Source organism: Protomyctophum parallelum (genome assembly GCF_964188405.1).
Source record: "Protomyctophum parallelum genome assembly, chromosome: 11".
Lineage (NCBI taxonomy): Eukaryota > Metazoa > Chordata > Actinopteri > Myctophiformes > Myctophidae > Protomyctophum > Protomyctophum parallelum.
Window position 1 is genome coordinate 26,261,135 of NC_139707.1, and position 24,013 is coordinate 26,285,147.

The 24,013-nt window shown below is 41.9% G+C and overlaps 1 protein-coding gene across 2 annotated transcripts in view; it reads right to left on the reverse strand.

Annotated features, from left to right (window-relative positions):
* Positions 1-13,817: 13,817 nt before the first annotated feature.
* ube2f (ubiquitin-conjugating enzyme E2F (putative)) overlaps positions 13,818-24,013 on the reverse strand; it is a 56,541-nt gene continuing 46,345 nt past the window's right edge. For both annotated transcript variants that reach the window (XM_083777202.1, XM_083777201.1), the window contains exon 10: positions 13,818-16,060. In XM_083777202.1, coding sequence (XP_083633328.1) covers positions 16,010-16,060 — 51 coding nt within the window. In that variant the 3' untranslated portion in view covers positions 13,818-16,009. The remainder of the gene's footprint in view (positions 16,061-24,013) is intronic.

A 24,013-nucleotide genomic window follows, 5' to 3' on the forward strand; every position in this document is an offset into this window, starting at 1 on the left:
GCTGGTCAGCTCTCAGGTTTTCATCCATCCATCCAGATCCGTCCATCCATCCGTCCGTCCAGCCGACAACATTTTTCTTGTCTTTACAGACAAACTATAAATATCTATCTATCTGCCTCGTCCGCCCTTTATTCAATTCCAAGTTTTCCTCTCAGGAGAGAGGCGAATGCACAGCGCGAGACTGCTGGAAACATGAAAATGTTTACTGAGACAGACTGCAGGGACAACATGGCACGTACTCACTCACAGGCAAAGGCAAAGGCGTGCGCGTGCACACACACACAGACACACACACACAGACACACACACACACACACACACACACACACACACACAGAGCTGTCGTGGTTCTTGATTTCACAAGGGTTCTGGACTCATTATAGAATGATTCATCACACTTCATGTTCCGCAGGAGACCAGCTCTGAACCTCAATCATTATCTCTCATTGTGCATTGTATCCTCTGTCTTGTTTGCATTGTTCTCTACTATACAGTAAGTATGTTGCCCATCTCTTACAATAGAGACATAATTCTCTCTCTCTCTTCCCTTGTGCACATCTTGTTACCGGGGCGGACCGGGGTTTTTTCCAAATCACCCAAATCACTGAATGCTCCTTTAAGATAAATTGAGTCCCTATCTAATATGGTGAAGGAACTTGTGGCCTCATGTCTGCAGATTCACATAATGACATGACTAAAGCTAATTGTTTGTGCGGTCACACATTCTGATATTGCTATGGAGTCATGCACTCAAGCCAAAATAAGGATGAAAATCCACTGACCAAAATGGTGATGTTTGCATCACCACAGACTCACTGACAGTGAAAGGCATTTCCTCCTTTGGGGAGGTAGAAAACTTTACAGTCATAATAAAAACTTTCACAATAAGAGAATGGTTCAGAGGAGAAGGTACCCATGGGGCCTAGCGTGTTTAATGAGCCTCATCCATCTAACCTTTGTCTCCTGTTCTCACTCCATCTTTTTTTTACCGTTTGGTTTTATAGTTTAAAACTTGTGTGCTTTTTGTGACATCATGATTGGAATTATGATCCAACTGTCTCCCAGAGGACATATTTTATTTCATATCAAACGTGATTTATTGCTTAATTCACATTTTCTCGTGGTAATGTTGACCGATAGGCTGGATAGATGTTGCAAAAGGAGTAGAAGTCACATTCAATCTTCTGATGCATATTATTAGGACGACAGAAGAAGTAGATCATCCAAAGTTGTTCATAAAGTAGCCATCAGAAGAGGGGACTCTTCTGGTCGCAGAGAATTCCAGTGAACCACATTTTAAGTTGATAAGAGGCTCTATAATGTATTTCACAGATGCCAGACAGTCATTCTTTAAAATTACATTTTTAGTCCTCAGCCTCTGTAGCAGAATCCAATGTGTGTGTCCGTTCCCAAGTGCTCGTATGTATTTCTGTCTTGGTCCGATTTCCCAGCGGCCTCACACACAACGTTTTCATTTGCCAACAGACATTTGACAGACTTGGGCAGGGATTAAGTAAACAAATAAAGCATTAACCCAAAAAATAAAGAGTAATTTAACTCTTTGGACGCCGGTTAACATAGGAGGCGAGGCCCAGGCCGTAGCGTAACGGTCTGGGCACCGGACTGGTAATCCAGTCGCAGTGTGCCGCGGGTTCGACTCCCGGACCCGACACGGCCTTTACTGCATGTCATCCCCCCATCTCTCTCCCGTTTCCTGTCAGCCTACTGTCTGTCCCTTCAAAAATCAATAAAAGGCGTAAGCCGCAAAAAAAAAAAAAAAAAAAAGAAAAAAAAACATAGGACGCGGTAGGTAGAAAGTGCCAGAGAAAGAGTAATGAGCAGAGAAGAAGAGCTCGTGTTGTCATGTCTGAACCGAATGTAATAATTGCCCGTGTTCTACTGAGGGTCACAGAGCTATACTAGCGATCAGATCATTGTTTTTGGTTAGTGGCATCTCAAATTAATAAGCGGTTGAAGATGGATGGATGGATGGAGTATTGGTACTTTTTTGGAAGCAAGGGAGGGAGGAAGTCGGGGGTGAAGGAAACAGGAACAAGAAAAAACTATGCAAGAAAAAAAGATGATGGCATGGGAGGGGAAGACTGGTTCCACACTTTAAATCCATTTAAAATTCTGTTCACGTCATGCATTGTGCTTTCCATTTAACTTCAGCGTAACTGCCACAAATTCCTCTGGAAGCCCACTCATCCCGTCCCGAACTCCAGTTAACGGAAGGATTCAGTGACTCACAGTGACAGTTCTACAAAATGCCAATTTTAGCTGGTAGTTCATTCGTGCGAGAAAATGTGAAAAATAAAGTGAATCACTCAATGGAAAGAAAATAAAGGAAATACAAACAAATGTTATGGATTAAAGGGAAGAACCCAATCTCTAAGAAAAAAAGAAAAAACTAACCAGGTGCTCGGCCGGAGATAAAAAGGTGCTCACAGTCTCACACATCAAAAGGGATCAAGGCATAAAGAAAAAAGAAATGATCCGGGCACTCAAAGTTAAAATGAGGAGGGTAGCCTGTATTAAATTAAAAAGGCAACTGCCAAGATGTTTCATCAGGTCAAGAAGGATAGTTGCCTTTTTAATTTAATAAAGGCTATCCTCCTCATTTTAACCTTGAGTATACCGGATCGTTTCTTTTTTCTTTAAACCCAATCTCTAAATTATGTAAGATTACAGGTTTCCTCTCTTAAAACATAAAAAATAAAGCCTTTGTTCTGTGTTTTCAGCTTTTCACACAATTGTTATCTCTGTGAGGCCACAAGCCAGGTCCAGAGATATTGCATTCACCCTGTCTGTGTATGTTTCCCTGCAGTTATTCTTGGAAATTACCACACCGTTTAGCATCAAAGCATCAATCCCCAAATCTTTTTCTTCACAATCTGTACAGCCAATAATCTGTGACATAAACAAGAACTTGAAGGGTAAAGGGTCTGATAACGATGAATTGCGAATGTTAAAATTTCTATCCAACTGAATGTCAATTTGGTGCACCCTTAAAGGACCACTTCACCACTTTTCAACCTATGTTCATATAATAGGTCCTCACTAATAATCATGATAAAATGGCACGATTTGTTTCTACTCAGTCTGTGTCTCATAGGAGGGCTGTGGGCAGTTTAGAAACCGTCTTCCAGTGACATCATCATTAGGCAGATTATTTTTTAAACAAGATATTTTTACAAAAATGTTTAGATTTTCATTATTGTGAGAATGATGGCTTCCATTTTCGCATTGCAACTTTTCAGGACTATAAAGCCTGCAGTTTTTATTAGCTTGTATTCCCCATCGATGATGTCACTGGAAGACGGTTTCTGAACTGCCCACAGCCCTCCTATGAGACACAGACTGAGTAGATTTTTTTTTTACCATTTCTTTCATGATTATTAGTGAGGACTATTATATGAAGATAGGTTGAAAAGTGGTGAAGTGGTCCTTTAAGCCGAGCAACTATTGCGATCGTAGTTGATGGGGCGGCTGTGGCTCAGGAGGTAGAGCAGGTCGTCCAATGATCCCTGGTGTGTGAATGTGGGAAGTGAGGACTCTGGCGTCGACTGGTCGCCGCTTCACCTCCAAATGTATGAATGAAAGAACCATTGTAAAGCGCTTTGAGCACTTGGAAAAGCGCAAATGTGAAAGTTACCAGCACAACCTTGCACTGAGCATAGCACACTGCTCCTGAAGGTAAGACATATTGTCATCATTGAATCCACCTGCAAAACACACCCACAATATAGCCTATTCCGTCACATATGCATCAGCAACAGGCAAGGGGTGGGGGGGGGGGGATCACGGCACTCCATCTTTAAGTCAGCCACATCGCAGACTGCAGTTCAGGCCGGTCTACCTGTTTTCCTAAAAAAGCACCAGTGACATATACTGTATTACGTGAGGCCAGTTGTTCACTATAATTGCACCGCAATTATTAATAATTTGAACCACGCCGCAACAACCGGAATAGAACAAGGGAAGTACTGTATCACACACACACGCACAGGATACACAGACACACACTGTAGCACACAAGCGGTCAAGCGCTGTTCTATTCTGAGCACTTTTGTGTAAAGTGTAGCTCTCTTTTCTTTCTCTTCTGTCCGTTCTGCCTGCACGCCGCCTGTCAAAGCTGAGCTCTTGAACGTGTGGTCATATACTGTAGAACGTTGTTCTCCTCATCCATGTGTTTGCCATTTAAAGAGGTGACATCACCAACAACAGCAAAAAGAAAACCTTGGCAGCAAAGAACAGTGGGAAATGGAGATATCTTGTAGGGTTGTACAGACAGAGCACGAGCAGGCGGCATACTGTAGCCATCCATCGATTTCATTGAGTATTTTTGTGCTAGCAACACAAAAACGAAAGGAAAAATATAATGGCAAATGATAGCCTGATTGTTACATTATGTAACATTATGTGCCATGTGTATCATATTCTGTGGTACAGTTAGTGTTTCCTATATGATACTATATGAAAAGCTTAGATCTAGTTGGTAGTTGTATTTTAATACCTGACTACTTAGTCAGTCCACTTTTCACAGTCAGTCTGCACTCTTCAGACATTCTCCACATATTGTGAATATATGGAGCCGGCCAGCAACTCTACATCTGACCTCACTGACACCAGATTAATAGTTTAACTTAACTTAATGCAAGTATAAAACAATAAAAGCTTAAGTAATTAAAACTAGAACTGCACTCTGTCGAGTGCATACTTGCTTGTTGCACAATAGTAGGCCATAAATGGCCAACTAGTGCGCAAGCAGAGCGCGCAAGTACTTTCGACCGCTGTAAACTGTTAAATCTCAGTATCTCTGTGAAGGAACGTTTGAAATGTATAATCATTAGGTGTAACTATTTGCTACCTACCTACTTTATGCATATAAACACCTAGTATTATTAAGTAGTAAGGTTCAAGTTTCTATCTATATAAGAAATACAGTTTTATCGATGTAGATATATTCTAGATCCCTTTTTAGTTTTTCAAAGAAAAATAAATCATTGATATGTGATGAATTTTTTTTTATATAAACTGAATTAAAATATATTATACAGTATAATTATTGTATTACTTATTGTAAATTGTCAATTGTTTTCAATGTATTTCATCTTGGACTATAGTGATATTAATACTAAATCATGATCAGAGTAATATGTGTCTCTAACTTCAATTTCTGTAATAATACTTTCACATTTGTTAAAATATACATGATCTAAAATACTTCCGTAATCTGTAGTTGGATTTGTATTTAATTGTTTAAAGCCTAATCTTGACATGTAGGTCTTTATACTTCTATCTTTCTCAGTATTATGGTCTTCATTGAAATCTCCTATTATCATAATTGCAGAAGTCGGAAATGATAGATACTTAGTTTTCGAGAAATGTGTTTAATTTCGAAAGGTCTGTTTTAGGTGATCTGTACATAAGATATTTTACATGTATACATACGTGTTCTACTTTTTCTAATATCCTGATTTCATTTTGAATTATTTCAATGGAAATATCTTCTTTTATAGCAAACATAACTCTCTCTATTGTAATTCGTGTTCATTGTTTTTAATTTAAAAGTAATGTTATTATTTTTCTTTAAGTGTGTTTCAGTAAAAGCTATTAGATCCAACATTTCTAGTTGGGAATCTGAGTTTATATCTTCTAAATGTGTTAGACTCTGACTCTGACGTTCAATAATCCAATTTTTAATGAATGTTTTAATGGTAATTGAGTTATCTTCCGTATATTTGGATTTTCAAGAGGTGATTGTCGTAATCGTATCATTTCTCTCTCTATATTCTTATCCACTTTGATCTTTTTAGGATTAAAGTCAAGTATATATAGATCTTTTATCCTTTTCACTCTACTGAATGCTACATAGGCTTGTCCCGGGTTAAAATGTGAGCCCTTCATAGATACGACAATCTCTTGTATAGTTAAACCTTGAACCTTATGAATAGTTAATCCCCAAGCTAATGTCAACGGGAATTGAAACCTATTTGTTGATCCTGTTCTTCTGCCTCCATGGAAAATGATAGCTTCATGTCTGTAGATTGGAACTGCTTCTGGATATTTTTTATAGTTACTATTAGACTTCGCATTAAGACCAACATCTTTGTCTTGGAATTTAACGAGTATTACTGTAACATAGGTGCCGTTTTTCCCAAAGTCAATATACTCAACAAATCCTCTGATACCGTTGACTAATCCATCAGATACCATTACATTAGTAGTCAACATCACTTGTGCACCAATTGCTATACTGAGTGTAGTTGGTAAACCTCCTGTTTGTGATAGTTTCCTTTTTGTGCAATCCAGATCAAATAGTCGTGTGTCTTTATCTTTTCTACTATCTTCTGCCTTTATATGATAAATAGTAATATTCAATTAATCAAGTTTGTACTTATTGTGTTCATCGACAGATGTATTCTCTGCAAAGACATGAAGTGCATCTTCTGGGTAATTATCATCATTAGGATTTATTTCTCTTGATTTTAACTGTTGGATATCCTCATCTGTTATTTCTCCTTCTCTGACTCGATTCAACATTACAGCAAAGTTCAAATCATCTTTCTGTCGCATTACTTCATTAAGTTCCAACAATTTAAATGAATCCCATCCATTACCACATATATTAGCCATTGCATTACTTGTACCTTGAAAGATGTATTTTTGCATTACTGGTGGTAATTGGAATAGATCTCCAACGGCTAAAATAGATACATTGCCAAACGGTTCTTGTTTGGTTCTTGTTTGGCACAAATGACCATATTTCTTACGTCATTATTGAGAGCTAGTCATACAAATACACACCACGTACTCGGGTCCCAGCAAATCAGGCACAATTTGCTATTTTATTTTTACTGGTTATGTATATAGTATACGTATGACTAGCTCTAAATGATGACGTAAGACATACGTATACATATACATATACTATATAGAGTATGTAGTTGTAAGTTGATTAGCGGTATACTAGGGCATTAACATAATAATCGAATAGTCGACTAGTCGACTAGCAAAACACTAGTCGACACTGTTAATTGACATCCGATTATTCGCTAATATTATTTTTAATTATTTTTAATATTTTTTATGTTTTCTTTTTTTTTTCTTTTGCTTTTCTACAGCAGACATGCAGGCATGCAGCTGTGAGCTCGGTTGTTTTGTTGGTAGTTCGCCAACTTCAGTACTAATCCATTCCTGGCTGATTGTTTTCATATCATACAAGCCTACTGTACATGGGTTTTGCCGTCACCCTCACTCGTCTGACTCGTGTAGGTGTGGTGGGCGGCGTATCGGCGGTGGCACTAGCAGCAGTCAAGACAGTTTTTCTTTGGGAAAAGCATATGTGATATGCCTCATAGGCTCATAAGATCAATGGGGACAACTACAGTGTGTAAATACGTTTACTATTGGTGAGTTTATTACTGTAGTTTGTTCAACAAGTTAGATTGGAGACGTGTCGTCGTCCGGTACAGTAAAGTATAGCAGGAGTTCCTCCTCGCTCTGCCCAATAGTATCCAGTTTGGTGACAGTCAAACTACAGTAGCTCTTGCCGTGATTTCATGTTTCTTCATGCTTATCCAACAAAAGTCTGCGTGCCGCGTGTGGCATTATTAAAAACAAACAGCGATGCTGCACGATCATAGTTCTAATACGTAGCCGCAAAAGACTCGCGATGGAGTTAAGTAGTTGATCATCTGATTCATAGCCTGGCAGCCTGCTAGCTAGCAAACCTCCTCCTTGCTTGTAGCTCCTTCTAAAAACCAAAGGAACTGTGATTGTAACTTGTTGTTGAACATTTAGGGTTGTATGAAAAACATCGCATGGTTCATTGCTCCAGTCTCCACTCTCCAAACATTGTGAACAACGTAACATGCTATGCTGCTCCATAGAACGGTCTTGTGCATAAAAAATAGCAGATCTACAAGCTCACAACGCGTCCATCCGTGAGTCATTGTGGACTTGCAACTTTGACTTGAAACAGCTGAGCTAATTTCGGCCAATCAGAGCGGCATTCAGCGTAATCTAGTAAGAGTGGCAACACTCGCGTTGACTCCCACTGTAACAATGGAATGCGGAAGTGCTCATTCTATCTCAATGGGATAGTTCCAATGTTTGGAACTATAGCCCATAGGAAGTGTGTCGCCACTCTCTTAGTACTATTCCACTCGGCCTGCATTGATAGTGCATTCACCGCTCTGTTTTGCTTCGCTCGCTGGCTGTTTCATAACACGATGTTTTAATGCTTGATTGGATGGAATAAATATCATATTTTACCGCCGACTAATCGACTATAAATCGATTTTGATGGTAGTCGAGTCGACTATCAAAAATCACGTTTGGTTAATGCCCTACGGTATACTGTGGTTACTTTGCGCCAAAAACCGTGACAGCCAACCCGCCATTTTATGCTTATGCAAGAAAAACAGCAAATCTGTGCCTGGTTTGCTGGGACCAGATTACACAAATGACCATATTTCTTACGACATCATTGAGAGCTAGTCATACATATACACACCACGTACTCTGGTCCCAGCAGATCAGGCACAATTTGCTATTTTATTTTTACTGATTATGTATATAGTATACGTATGACTAGCTCTCAATGATGACGTAAGAAATATGGTCATTTGTGTAATCTGGTCCCAGCAAAACAGGCACAGATTTGATGTTTTTTTGCATACACATCAAATGGCGGGTTGGCTGTCACGGTGAAAGAGACTGCATGGGCGAAATTATTACTTGCGCGCTCTGCTTGCACAAGTAACTAGGAAAACACTGATGAGGGTCTAGTCTAGTCTTATCATAGCAGATACACTGCCCAGCCCTAGTGTACACATTTTCTATTCCGTACCTGTTCCAATAGTCTTTGGATAGCGAATTGGCACGTTTGCAGTAACAGCATTTTTGCTTCAGGCTCACTATACAATGGACTTCCTCCTCCCACGGCTGGAACGGATGCGTGGGCAGCTCCTGAAGATGACTGAAAGAAAGGGAGAGAGAGATAAGAGAGACACACACACGCACACACACACACACACAGAGTATACGTGAGCCTCATCGGACTTCCAAGCTTTGCGTTTGCTTAGTTAGCACAGAATAGCAACGGAGTTAAACATTTATATTGGTTATTATTAAGATCTTAAGGTAGCCTATGGTGTGCACATCTACCCTTCTGCATACAGTATAACAGACAATGAGGTTATGCTCAAGCTGTAGCGACTAGTTTTATATAATATAGGGCGTGTTCCTTTTTTATGTACAGTAACTGTACGTAATGTAAATGTAAATTTATGTAAATGTGCCTTGTTTTCAAATAAAATACACTTTCAAATGTTTTTGAAGCTTGCTCGTAACATTGTTGTCTTAATACTTTTGATGCCCTGTTGTTGTTGTATATGCCTATCCATTGGCCAGGTATAGTGACTTATCACCTTCAAAATGGTGCACCCCCCGAATTTGCATACCAAAGGTGTGAGGTTTGCATGCCCTATTGTGCACGCACGTGTACGCATGCACACAATAATATGGATATTAGTGTAGATGAGTCATTCTGTCCCCCAGTGGTTCCTAATCTGCAATCTTCTAGTTAATCATCTACTGATTAACTAGTGGCAGGGTATTTATGTGGAACCCAAACGGATCTATTCATCCTGAAATCAATTCCGGTCATCCTGAAATAAATTCCGGGTGGACCTGTGTGTGTGTGTGTGTGTGTACGTGTGTGTGTGTGTGTGTGTGTGTGTGTGTGTGTGTGTGTGTGTGTGTGTGTGTGTGTGTGTGCGCCATACACACACACCATTTTTTGGGGGGGTGAACTACTAAGTGTGGAATCAAGTTTGTACTAGTGCGATAGGTGTTCAACCGTGCGTGTGTGTGACTGTGAGATAGATAGCCGTTTTGTGTCTGATAGGTGTTCTGTGTTGTGTCTGATAGGTGTTCTGTGTGTGATAGGTGTGTGTGTATGATAGGTGTGTGTGTGTGTGTGTGTGTGTGTGTGTGTGTGTGTGTGTGTGTGTGTGCGTGCGCCCGTGCATGTGTTTGTCAGTGTTCGATTTCACTCCGCTTCGTTGGTCTCTAATGTGGGGTCTGAAGGTCAAACTGTGACGTGAGAGGGAAGAACAGTTTCCACAACTAATTCAAGACAGACTCATGAGGTCAACTCTGCTCAGAGTAACAACGTCAAGCCAATAGGCTCAAGGAAATGAAAGTTCTCAGTCATTATACACCAGCTGAATGAGGTGAGTGAGTGAGGCTCAAACGTTTTACTTAAGTAAAAGTATCAATACTGCAATGTAGAAATATCTCTGTTACAAGTAAAAGTCCGGAATACAAAATGTGAGTAAAAGTGCAAAGGTATTGGTATCAAAATGTACTTAAAGTACAAAGGTAAAAGTAGTCACTATGCAGAATGTCCAATTCCCACAAGTTTTCAAATGTATATAATACAAAATTGCCCATCTACAATTTCACAATGGGTCACATCGCGGCAAGACGCAAATGTATATAGGGCTGACGTGGGTAATGTACGTTTTGTAAATATAATCAAAGTAACTAAAGTTTTCAAATAAATCTAGCGGAGTAAAAGTACAGTATTTGCCTCTGAGCTGTAGTGGAGAGCAGTAAAATAATTGGTAATTGGAAATATTAAAGTAAAGTGCAAATACCTCAAAACTGTATAAGTAAATGTACTTAGTTACTTTTCAGTCCACTGGAAAGAAGAAAGGTTTGAAAAGAGAGTAGGAAGGGAGTATATACTAGGAAGGAAAGCAAAGGGGAAATTACGGAAAGAAGAGAGGGAGTAGGGTGTGAAACAATGGTATGAAAGACATGAGGAAAGGATTGCTTGAAGGAACAGAAATAAGTGAATAGGTAAAGATAAGACTACTGTAAGGTATAGAAAACGAGAGGCAGAGAGCGAGGGAGGCCGAGGATGGCATTTTTTCGGGATTCCCGCGGGTCCCGTGGGATTGACTGACTTCCAAATTTGTATTAATTAATTATTAATTATTTTGTATTTGTATTTTGAACGACAACACACCGAGTGCACGAGAATAAGGCACACCAGTGCGCTCAGTGCGAATTTCCGAACGCACCCTGTATGACATTTTGGAGTTTGGTGGCTTCTTCCCGACAGCAGAGATATTATAGTTCTTGTGATTGTCCTAGCAGTTATTGATGCAAAATGAGGTTTTATCTGTAACATCAGTCATCCGAGCCTTTTTAGGCATCATTCTCAGTGTGTGTGTGTGTGTGTGTGTGTGTGTGTGTGACAATGATGACTCACCTCATATTCCATAATAATTCCATCTTCTTTCAGAGGACACAAAGAAAACTGCATATTGTGTGTAATATAAACTGTCAACATACTGGATCCTGGGATAGGCCTACAGTCAGCAAAGTGAAGGTGAGAATGTACTGTACATTGTATCTTTTTTTTGTATAGATGCTACAATGCAGACATATCTTGTTCTCATGTTATTGTTACATAGAATTTGAACCACAAATGTTAAGAATGTTATTTACTTTAGATACCATGTTGTTTAGACAAATGCTAGTGTTATAATGGCACGTAATTTGGTGCCCTAAACAAACATTAACATATATTGTGGCCAAATACATCTCATTTTGGCGGTCCTCCTTGGCATGAAGAAGTTTGAGAACTACTGATTTAGAATGCATTTGCAGAATCGCTTATGTGAACAGTACCTTGGAATGCGAAGCCATTTAAGATGATGCTCACACATTATATCTTGTTATAGTAACAGGGTATAGAATAAATCAGAAGCTCATATTGCAAATGGTAATGGCAAATCATAGGAATACTGTGGACAGCTGTGTATTATGGAGCTGTCAGGCACACTGTTCAGACATCACACTCAACTGCACTTGAGTCACATCTGTTTAATTCAGTGGCTAAACGCTGTAAAGAGGAAATCTTTTCTCTGCTAATGGATCATGCCATCATTTTAAATTAGCAAGCATTTGCGGTTTGCTATGAACAGAACATCCAGTGCAGTGGAGTTGGTACAAGTGATTCAGACTATTCAACCTTCATTTCATTACCCAGCTCTGACTGACACGCGCGCGCACGTCACACACAATACAGTAGCATAGCCTCAGGTTGTGTTGGTGTCCGTAGCCAAATATAGGTGGCATGACAGGTTGTGCAAGTGACAGCTCTCGGCTGAGGCAGTGCTCCCCCTAGTCAAATGACAACTTGTGTGGGTGACTGATATCAAATGACTTGTGTGGGTGACTGACAGCTGTCCAGTGCAGTTACCGTAAGTGTGTTTTGTTCATTGCATTCCGACAGCAGAAGGAAAACCACGCAAGGAACCAACCTGCTCATTGGGGGCAGTTAGGGGTTCAGTGTCAAAGACGTGTCAACAACGAAGCCAGGAGGAGTCAGGGAATCGCACCAGGAACGTTCTGGTGTAAAGTAGTACTTAAGTACTACTAGTTACTAGTTGTCTCCACCAGGCCAAAGGCATGGAGAGAGTATGTTTTGCACGCCGTCAGTCCATCCGTGTGGGCGTCCGTCCGTCTGCGTACAGCTAATCTCCGGCACCTTTTGCCCGGTCGATGCCAAACTGTGCACACGCCACACACACTCCCTGGATGCCAACGACAAACTTCTGCCCCAAATTCTCGACACACACAAACACACAGTCCATGGCCTCAGCACTGGCACAGTGAATTCAAGTTGGTATTTTTTTCACATTTAATGTGGAGGACAATACAAAAAGAAAAGCCTGCTATGGATCAACAACTTAAAATGGCCATTCCAGTAGCTACAGAGTAAACAACAGTTCACTTTTCAGCCTATGTCGCAATCCATTTTTACCCCTAGACCTACTGGATTGTAATACCGACCATATGCACATCACTCATGCACACCTTCGTGTCCCATATATTTCTACATCCACCCCCCCCCCCCCCTACACACAAAAAGAACATCTCAGATTTCAAAACATAATTTCTGACATCTTTAGTAAAATGCACTACTGGTAGATCACATACACTTTTCCTCATGCAGACATGTGGATACAAAGCTGAACAGAGTGAGGACAGTCATAATGTTCAATGTATCAGAGATACTGCACTCACACACTACAGTAGGCACAGAGCTATCCTGACCCTAGCAAAGCAACACACATACTGTATACAAATTCTCCCTCACTCCCACACACACACACACACACACACACACACACACACACACACACACAGTACAGAGAAAGATAGGGGGAGGGAGCCCTCCAAAAAAACACATAAATCCTAACATGGGAACTCTCTCGCGACACACAATAAAATCCTGAGTGCTGATTTAACTATTGGTGTATACTCCCAGGGTTAAATCCATACTCAGAACACTAAGTATGGATGACCTCCCACCCCCCTAGAGTATTTATATAAAAAAGAGGTGGCTATGGTGAGTGTGTACAGTATGTCTCTGAATGTGACATGAGAGAGGGAGACATAGCAGAAGTGCTGTAGTAGTAACTGTAGTAGTAGTAGTACAACTTTTGGCCTTTTGACTCGTATGTTGCGTTCACATGGGCAGAGCAAAGCAATACACTCTACCATTCATTGTCAATGGAAGCCAGCGACTACCATTCATTGTCAATGGAAGCCAGCCACTCTACCATTCATTGTCAATGGAAGCCAGCGACATGAAGATACGAAGAATCTATGACGCGTGAAGCGCAAATTATGCTGTGAAGCGTTTTCGCAGCGTTTCATTTGCCCGTCTGAACGCACCAAAAGGCTTTCAGCATTCAGGAAGAAACCAAACATACACAGGGAAGACATATATTTGAATATTATTTATAACCACACCTGGGGGTCTATTAGAGTAATGTTAACTCCATAGACACATACAAAACAGTACTCCATCTTTAAAGTTGACCTGGGAACAGACCAGAGTTGAGGAAAGTGTGTTTTCTGTACGTACTGCATGATGCGTGTGTGTGTGAGATGGGTAGGACAGGACAAGGTGGTATTCATCATTCACCTGCTGTCTAGAGAGGTGTTGGTAGGGATACAGCCTTTTATAGAAGATAAGGGGTGTGTGTGTGTGTGTGTGTGTGTGTTAAGGTTGGGCGATATGCCAAATTTTTTCAATCGCCAATCGTCTGTCTAAAAATCGGCGATTGACGATGTATTCGTGTCATTAAAGTAAAGTGAGAACAGCTCACTGCATGTCGCAAAAAAGGCAGATCTACAAGCTCTCAAGGCGCCGCGTCCTGCCTGTTTTTGCAGCTCTGTTCGCTACGCGTTGAGAGCTTGTAGATCCGTCTGTTTTTGCAGCACAACTGCGCAGCCAGGGTAACAAAATAAGAAATAAGTTTAGATGAAGTGGTTGGAAGTTGGAAGTTGGAACGGACAAGCAGCTGCAAGCTAAGCTAACATCACAACCACTGGCTGGTGACAGTGTTAAACATGTAGCCTGCCTGCCCTAGTAACTTCTCCTGGAGAAGTCTTGCCTCCCCGCACCGGCGTCGGAGGCTCAGAGGGGCGCCCACATGCTGCTGCTGATTCACAGGCTCTGAAGGCGCCGCGTCCTGCCTGTTTCTGCAGCACCGTTCGCTACGCGTTGAGAGCTTGTAGATCTGTCTATTTTTGCAGCGCTGGCTAACGATCCCCGAGCGGCGCCTATACAGTATAGGCTCGGGGATCGTTAGCTTAGCTTAGCGTTGGCTTAGCGTGTAGCTACTGATTCAACACACTGAACTTCATCTATACTAACACTACCAGCCTGTTTTTTATTTTTCCCCCCCGACTTCACGGGTGGCGCATTGGGATTGTGATGAGACACGAGACAGCAGTGTGCATTCTGTTGTGACTGTATATTATTAAACTGCATGGGTCTGGACTCCGGACCGTAAACAACATGTAGGCTACAGTACAGTAACAGTAGCCTTCCTCGGCTCGGCTCCCTCGGCTCACAGTGAGCAACTGAGCATCACGGCTGCGGGGACTGGGAGTCGGGACCATACCATTATAACGGGAGGAGGGGATTTCCACCCGGCCGCTGTTACTACTTTGCTGGCCCAAATTGATTCTGATGTTGCGCACACTTTACAGGTTAAAAATCGTCCCGAAAAATCGCCTAATAAAAATATTCGGCGATTGGATTCGTATATTCGCGATTGACGATGTATTCGTATCGTCACCCAACCCTAGTGTGTGTGTGTGTGTGTGAGAGTGACTGGTTGGGTTGTTATGGTTGCATCCATCCATGGGTATCAGGGTATGAGTGTGTTTACCATCCCTTGTGTGTCACTGTGTGTGTGTGTGTGTGTGTGTGTACGTGTCACTGTGTGTGTCACTGTGTGTGCCACTGTGTGTGTCACTGTGTGTGTGTGCGCGTGTGTGTAAATGCGTGCTCACGTGCATTTTCTCTTTAGCAACAAAACATGGCAGGCACTAGAACTGAGAAAACACCATAACAGATATTGATTTTTGTTTTTTCTCTCCATATTCCGTTGTTTGTTAAACAATGGCTATACGTGCACATTTTAAAATCATCCCCAGTAGGGGGTTCCTATCAGAATCCCTCAGCTGCATGTCGTCATGGCTCACTTCCGATTGGCTCAGAGACACAGAGGGATATGCGCCACATCGTTGGACGTTGCTACTGTGGTTGGACAGGTGAAGTTGTCATGAACCCAACACTCATCCAATCAATCAGCATAATTAAAGCTTTTTTTCTTCTTCTTCTTCTTCTTCTCTTAAGTCTGTCTTTTTCAGTTTTATTCTTCTCTCTTTTTTATGTTTATATTTCTTAATCCAGCCCCGGGGAAATTTAGATTCAAGGGTGGTAGGGTCAGCTTGTGATTGGTCAAGGAGATTATAGGGGGCGGGGCAGGAGGTGCGGAGGGCATCCGTTAATAGGGGGCGTGATGACAAGCGGAGGCGAGGTCGAGCTGATTGGCTGATTGACTCGTTAGGATTACTGCGGAGGGTTGCAGGTAGCAGGTAACAAGGCTCCATGTATCTATCATCTGGCATAGTGCTTGATGTAATCTTGAACTTTATTCCGAAACTCCTCCTATAGAAAGGAATAAAAAAACAAAAAAACAAATGCAGGTTAGAACAGAGAGAGTGTAAATCTAGCGATGTGCAGGTTGGTGCCTTGCATGGTTTCCTCCGCAATCGGTGTATGAATGTACAGTATGTGTGAATGTGAATGCAATGCACAATCTATGTAAAGCACTTTGGCTATAGAAATGCACCATTTGCCGTTTAAGTGTCCCCAAGATGTAAGATCTCATTATAGGTCAGAGGAGAAGCACTTTTCGACAGACCGTCTTCTCAGTAAGAGACTCTTGGGCGACTGACACGAAATCGCTCTCTCTGTTTCAATAGTGTGCCTGGCGCCAGAGGTGTACTACACTTACAGGTCCTTGCAGACTGATGGAGTCATCGGCAATTGCCTGCCGAAAAAACACATCAGTCTGCAAGGACCTTTAATCTAGAAATACGGCACTGCAGTACTTATGGCTCAAAAGCAATCAGGTCTGTGCCAGTAAAACAACACTTCTGTCATATTGTGGGTGCTGCAGAGTAATGCATTTTTTGACCCTTTATATTCCTTTTGCTGTTATTGTTTGGGCTCTGATTATCCGTACTCTAATGTCTTTTCCATCCTGTGTTTTTAACACGCTGTTAATGGCTTTTCCATCGTGCCCAGGGAGGGCTGTAGCTGTATCCCGCAAGCTAATACTTGCACGTTCACAGCAATGCCAATTCATGTTTTGCCCTGCGTAGAAATGAACCTGTCAAAAATAAATAATGCAATGGGCTATATGCACACAGAATAACTCTTCCTACTTCTGGGCCGCTTCCCTACTTCCTTGTTACAGATGATACTAATTAAGGCTCTGTTCAATTTAGTGTACAGAGGTTCTCTAACTTTATTTCAAGGACCCCCATAAGTCAGAGTGTACAAATGGAAACAAATGGACCTGTAAGGGTCCATTATGGACACTCTCAGAGTTACACACCCATACAGGGAACCCACTCAAAGACACTTTGAGACCCACTGGTGTAGCAGAGCAGAGTGTTCCCAGTGAGCCAATAGCAGCACCCTGACTCTGTTTGAGCAGAATGGAGCAGAGCCTTCATTAGTATCATCGGTAACACCTGTGAAGGAAGTAGGGAAGGGGCCCAAGTTCATATAGAGCCCATTAATTGAAAGAACGAGAGAGGGGCAAACAGTGTAGGAAATTGGACAAGTCCAACTAACTGAACCAATATCTGTCCGCTATGTATGGCTCTATGGTTTCGTTTCTTTGGTCACGTCCCCTCAGCACACCTTAAATCAAGAGCACTTCACACCAAGGACCAAGTGGTGTTATCTTTGACAGTGACCTGAACATGGAGGCACATATCAAACACCACAAAAATATCCTTCTACCATCTGAGAAACATTGCCAAAGTCTGACCATTTCTGTCCCAAAATGATACCGAAAAACTCATTCACTGTTTTATCACCAGCAGGCTCGATTATTGTAATGCTCTCCTGTCTGGCTTACCCAAAAAAAAACTATTGGTTTTTTCTTGGTTGATAAAGTCCAGAAACTATCTAAAAAATAATTTAGATAAAACTGATTGGGATTATTATTATTATTATTTTTTTAATGAGAATTGTTATTTTTAATGAGAATCGATTGTTATTTATTATTGTTATTTTTTTGTAAGGTACATTTTTTATCGAATTGTGACCCCAAGAATTGGAAACGAATCAAATGATGAGATAGCACAAGATTCACAGCCCTAGTTACAATGGAGACAAATGTGTACTCGCTCATCATCACTTCATAAGATCTTTTGTACCTAATTTGGTGAAAATAAATCAACCCAAAGTGGCCTATGAGGCTGATTAAAAACCTTAGGGGTGGAGTGTCCTCCTTGGCCTCCTGAGAGAGTCCATCTAGTTCACATATGCTCTCGTTTCTTATCCAGAGGCTGTGGATAGCATTTCCATTAACTTGGGCTGTCGTGACTTTGTTAGAATGTAGACATTATTACATTCCGTTTTTCAATCTATAGAGCAAAACTGCATGTCTCAGCGGAAAAGCGGAGAGGCATTGTATGTGATTGGGGAGCAATTCCATTGGGATGACGTGAGACCAAGTCCCGGTATACGAGAAGATGCACGATGAAAGAAAATGGTAGCCATTCACTGGATACTTTTTTTCCCATTATCCAAAAAATAGCAAATCTCCACGGTTTCAATGTGTTGCACTCCAATGCATTGAGCGTGTAGGTCTGCTATTTTACTACCGGTATTTAAAATGTCCGTTTATCTAAAACGACATGACAAAAACCGGGACGGCAGGTTGAACATGGTTAATCACCCCCAACACTAAATATTTGATGGGGCAGAAGAAGTATAATTTAGTTGAGTTGAAACATAGCAACACCATACTGCATTTTAAGCACTCCCAGACAACACCACACAGTACGTTTAAATGATACACAGCTCCAGCATTCTCCTCTTTTATTTAAAGGCGTGTCTCTCTCATTTGATGTTTCTACCTCGTTGTGTGCCCCACCTCCTAACACACACGCACGCACGCAGAGACACACACACACGCACATCCCTCTTCCCGTTTTCATTGCGAGTCGCCTCTCTCTCCTGTCACCATCATGACCATCTTCCCTCATCCGCATAGGGCCCTGCGTAATTAAACCGTGTCCGTGTTCCCTTGGAACATGAACTTTCACATCCAATTCTCCCACTGACATCAGTCCGCTGATTTACACCACAGCTCTGGTAGACAGTCACGCACACATTCCTGAGGGCTGCTGTTTTGTTACCAGGGATGAGAGTTGTCACCAAGGGAAATGAGAGAGAGAGAGAGGGAGAGAGAGGATGTACAAGAATGCAGAGGAACTGCTAAGAACAACTACTATTACTATTAGACATCATATGCCCCAGTTACGCCCCATTTTAGACATTGTCACACGATGGTGACACCCGGAGAAACTATGGATTGGGTTCAAAATCAAGGTTTGTCAATGTAGAAAACTCCATAACGCCATAAGATTGTGTGTGGCACAGCCATCACATTTTAACGGTGCAAATGACAGAGGTGAAGCAGGCCAGGTATAGTCCAACATGCAGCTTTAGCCCTTCGCTAAGGCTTATTTTCCAATGCCGGAGCAATTGACCTGCCCGGCAGCACTGTTTAATGGAATTTATTTGTGCGTGTATTTAAGTTGACAAAGTAGCCGGCGTATCTGTGTATTAGATTGTGAAAATATAATAATAATAATAATAATAATAATAATACAATGATTGAAAGACAGAACTACTGTATTGTCTGCTAGTGTGCTGCTTGCTTATTTTATGGATATACATACTGTTGACTTTTACAACTTTGTCATGAGTAATTCAACAAAAAAAAACACACACAAATACATTGCATTAAACAGTGCTGCCGGGCGGGACTTTGCGCAACCGCTCCAGGATTTAGATATAGGCGATGGACTGTGTTGATGGTGTCAAGTAAGCATGTTTTTAAAATAAACAATAACTGCTTTTATCCCATTTAGATCAGAGGCCGAAAAAACTGCCTGTAAATCCTGACCTACGTTTTCAATGTTAAAAAGAATATATATATATGTTGCTATCTAGCAACAGCTAATGTTACGAAAAGAGGTTCCTGGATTGAAAGGTATAACGACAAAAAGGGGTTCCCGGGTCTAAATGGGTTAATATGTATGCATCACACCACCACGCTTCACTGTAATTATCATTAGGAAGTAATTACAGGAACATAATCAAATGGGGTGGCAGTGGATAGAGGTAAGTGACCTTCATGAGACTGAAATTAATGCTTGTTGTTTGTCATTGTCTGTCAGAATCCCTGTGTAATGTCTAATGATTGCTATATTCATCATGGTTTTCGCAAAAAAGTTTGCCTAAAATTTTAATTCGACATGAGCACACTTCCAACAGCTTATGCCCTGCGACCCCACCACTTACACAGCTGTGAGTAGCCGCCCCTTCCGGGTTAGATAATATTTAAAGTTTTGGCTGAGATGACAACATGGTTCTTCAATAGATTGAGGGCGGCAGGTTGAGTTTGTGCAGCCGATTCAAATTATTCATTAGACGACAACTATCCCTCTGCTGATGCACCTGCATATTATGTGCAGGAGCTCTAGTATTTGCAGTGCAGTGTCTTCAGAGGGACTGATATGTACGCCGAGAGAAATGTGCTCTCCCTGTGGGGCTGAAAGGCAACTTCATGGCCAGACTGAGGTGGGCCACAGGGTGGAGAAAAGACTTGACCGAGCTTCAAAGCGGTCAAGATGACAGGAGCGGAGGAAGGGGGTAGTGGTGGGGCAGAGGAGAGCAGAGGGATAATAGGGTAAAGGTGGCAGGCAGGGGAAGGAAAAGAAGAGAAGAAAGGAGGAGGAAGACAAACCTCAGAGGACCTCTACACACACACACACACACACACACACACACACACACACCTTTGGCATAACCTCTGCAGACTCACTAAATCTCTGGCAATGAGCGCACATGCACGCGTTGGTTGAGGGGATCATACGTTTTAAAGGCCCCTGCTGTTCCGCTTGTTACATTCCTCATTATAAATATGGCAGCTGTTTTGACGACTGGCCGTTAAGCCGATTAGCCTTCCTCTTTGTTCCCTTTTGATACAAATCCCAGGACTGTGAATAGGAGTAACACGGAGAGGTGAAAGAGGAGGATATCAGAAGACACACATTCCAGTTTCATGAAGGCCACTTAGATATGAGGGCTAGTTCACCTGCTTTACTCGTTTGATTATGTTCCTGTATTTACATTATCTCTGAATCTACGGCGGTTTTGATCAGAACGCCGATGTTCTGTCCTAATTTCTGACTTCAGCATGCATCTCGTTTGGAATATTAACGCTTCTAAAGAGAGATCAGACGAGGTAGCGTGAGGTAGTAACGGTAACGGAACATTTCACCTCCCGGTTTTGGGGGAAAATGAGGGTCCATTGGAAACAGATTTACCTGCGAAGCCATCGACACAGATGGACATTTCTTGTTGTGTCGCATTGTGTTATTCCTAGCCCTAAATTGAACTACACCAACATAAACAGGAGAGCTGTTGCGAGGATCTGCATTACAAGCTTGTGAGATTTTAGATAATGCTATTTTCAGCATCCGGCACAGATGCACAACAATGTATAAATTAAGCATAAGATACCGGAGGTCAGAACAGCTCAGACGACCTCAAGAGCTTTACATGGAGATTCAGTCAGACACGGTGACATTCAAGGGACACTGCTGGTGTGTAAACATCCACGTCAACATGGACACTGTCATTTCCACTTCAGATTGTGGCTTTCATCGTGAGCAAAATGAAAGACATAAATCATAATTGTGGAGTGTCTTGTTTAGATTTTTGTTTTTGTTGTCCCTCTGGCCTGTCCTTCTCTTCCCTGCTGATGTCATCTCTCCTAACTCTTTATTATAGAGACAGACACACACATCTTGTAAAAACGGCACAAGCACACACAGAACTTTAAACAGAAAACGAACAGACTTTCATTCACACACGCGTGCGTGCCGTGCGCACATGCACACATTCACGCACATTTACTATCAACCACTTGGAATAAGAAATGGCATGAATCCATAGAACAGTCATTCCAGGAGTTTTACTGCGCGCACACACACACACACACACACACACACACACACACACACACACACACACACACACACACACACACACACACACACACACACACACACACACACACACACACACACACACACACACACACACACACACACACACACACACACACACACACACACACACACACACAGCGTGATTTGACTTTATTACCGATTATATGCCATTATATGGTTCCACTCAGGAGCCAATGCACGAAAATGACTCTTTAGAGAGCCGTGAACTCTCTGGGTGAACCGGAAGTGATAACCTTCCATTTCATAGCTTCACTCCGGGCCGTTATCTGAAGTGATAACCTTCCATTTCATAGCTTCACTCCGGGCCGTTATCTGAAGTGATAACCTTCCATTTCATAGCTTCACTCCGGGCCGTTATCTGAAGTGATAACCTTCCATTTCATAGCTTCACTCCGGGCCGTTATCTGAAGTGATAACCTTCCATTTCATAGCTTCACTCCGGGCCGTTATCTGAAGTGATAACCTTCCATTTCATAGCTTCACTCCGGGCCGTTATCTGAAGTGATAACCTTCCATTTCATAGCTTCACTCCGGGCCGTTATCTGTTATCTGAAGTGATAACCTTCCATTTCATAGCTTCACTCCGGGCCGTTATCTGAAGTGATAACCTTCCATTTCATAGCTTCACTCCGGGCCGTTATCTGTTATCTGAAGTGATAACCTTCCATTTCATAGCTTCACTCCGGGCCGTTATCTGAAGTGATAACCTTCCATTTCATAGCTTCACTCCGGGCCGTTATCTGAAGTGATAACCTTCCATTTCATAGCTTCACTCCGGGCCGTTATCTGAAGTGATAACCTTCCATTTCATAGCTTCACTCCGGGCCGTTATCTGAAGTGATAACCTTCCATTTCATAGCTTCACTCCGGGCCGTTATCTGAAGTGATAACCTTCCATTTCATAGCTTCACTCCGGGCCGTTATCTGTTATCTGAAGTGATAACCTTCCATTTCATAGCTTCACTCCGGGCCGTTATCTGAAGTGATAACCTTCCATTTCATAGCTTCACTCCGGGCCGTTATCTGAAGTGATAACCTTCCATTTCATAGCTTCACTCCGGGCCGTTATCTGAAGTGATAACCTTCCATTTCATAGCTTCACTCCGGGCCGTTATCTGAAGTGATAACCTTCCATTTCATAGCTTCACTCCGGGCCGTTATCTGAAGTGATAACCTTCCATTTCATAGCTTCACTCCGGGCCGTTATCTGAAGTGATAACCTTCCATTTCATAGCTTCACTCCGGGCCGTTATCTGAAGTGATAACCTTCCATTTCATAGCTTCACTCCGGGCCGTTATCTGTGTTATCTGAAGTGATAACCTTCCATTTCATAGCTTCACTCCGGGCCGTTATCTGCCGATGTAAACATTTGTTTTCTACTCACGAGGTAAAATGTAAGTTTTATTAAGCTCCAAACATCGTCCTTTATCTCAATCTGAGCCCTAAAGATGCTAAAGTGTGTGTGTGCACTGAGATTTGGGATATTCAATGACGTCACAACATGGGACGTTTCGTTGGCTCGCGATGGATGCTAAAAACAGCTAACGGATGGTAAAACAATGAGGGACTGCCCATAGATCGTTATGAGCTTAAAGATCGACATTTTTTCGTGCATAAAACTCCCACAGGCAACACTCTGTGGGCGAGAGTTCAGGGTTGAATGAGTCCATGTGTTCAGTCTCTCTGAATGTAGAGAACCACAGCAGAAACAGCATGGATGGTGTGTGTGTGTGTGTGGGGGGGGGGGGGGGGGGGTGGTAACAACAGTGGTGGACAGTACATTTACTTAGTACAATTTTTAGGTATTTGTACTTTACTTTGAGATTATTATTACAAAACATATATGAAACACTTCGGCCCTGTATACATTTCAACCATTTAAAAATGGCTGATCTACAAGCTCACAATGTGTCGCTCGCAATGCATTGTGAGCTTGTAAATCTGCTATTTTCTAATTATTGTTATACATTTGAAAACTTGAAATGGGACATTCTGTATAATAAGTACTTTCTACTTTGTATATTGCAGATTTGATACTTTTACTTAAGAAAAACAATTGAGTACTTTTTCCACCACTGCACACGTGCAACCACAAAACGTGCAAATACAGTGCACACACGCATGTATGCCGCACAAACACACGCATGCTAATACAGTGCACATGCACAGAAGAGTGCACACACAGACACACATGCGTGCGCGCACACAGGAAGTCGGCAAATGACTGCGTTGTCAGTGCAGCTGCCAGTGGCCACAGGAGAGCCTGTCATG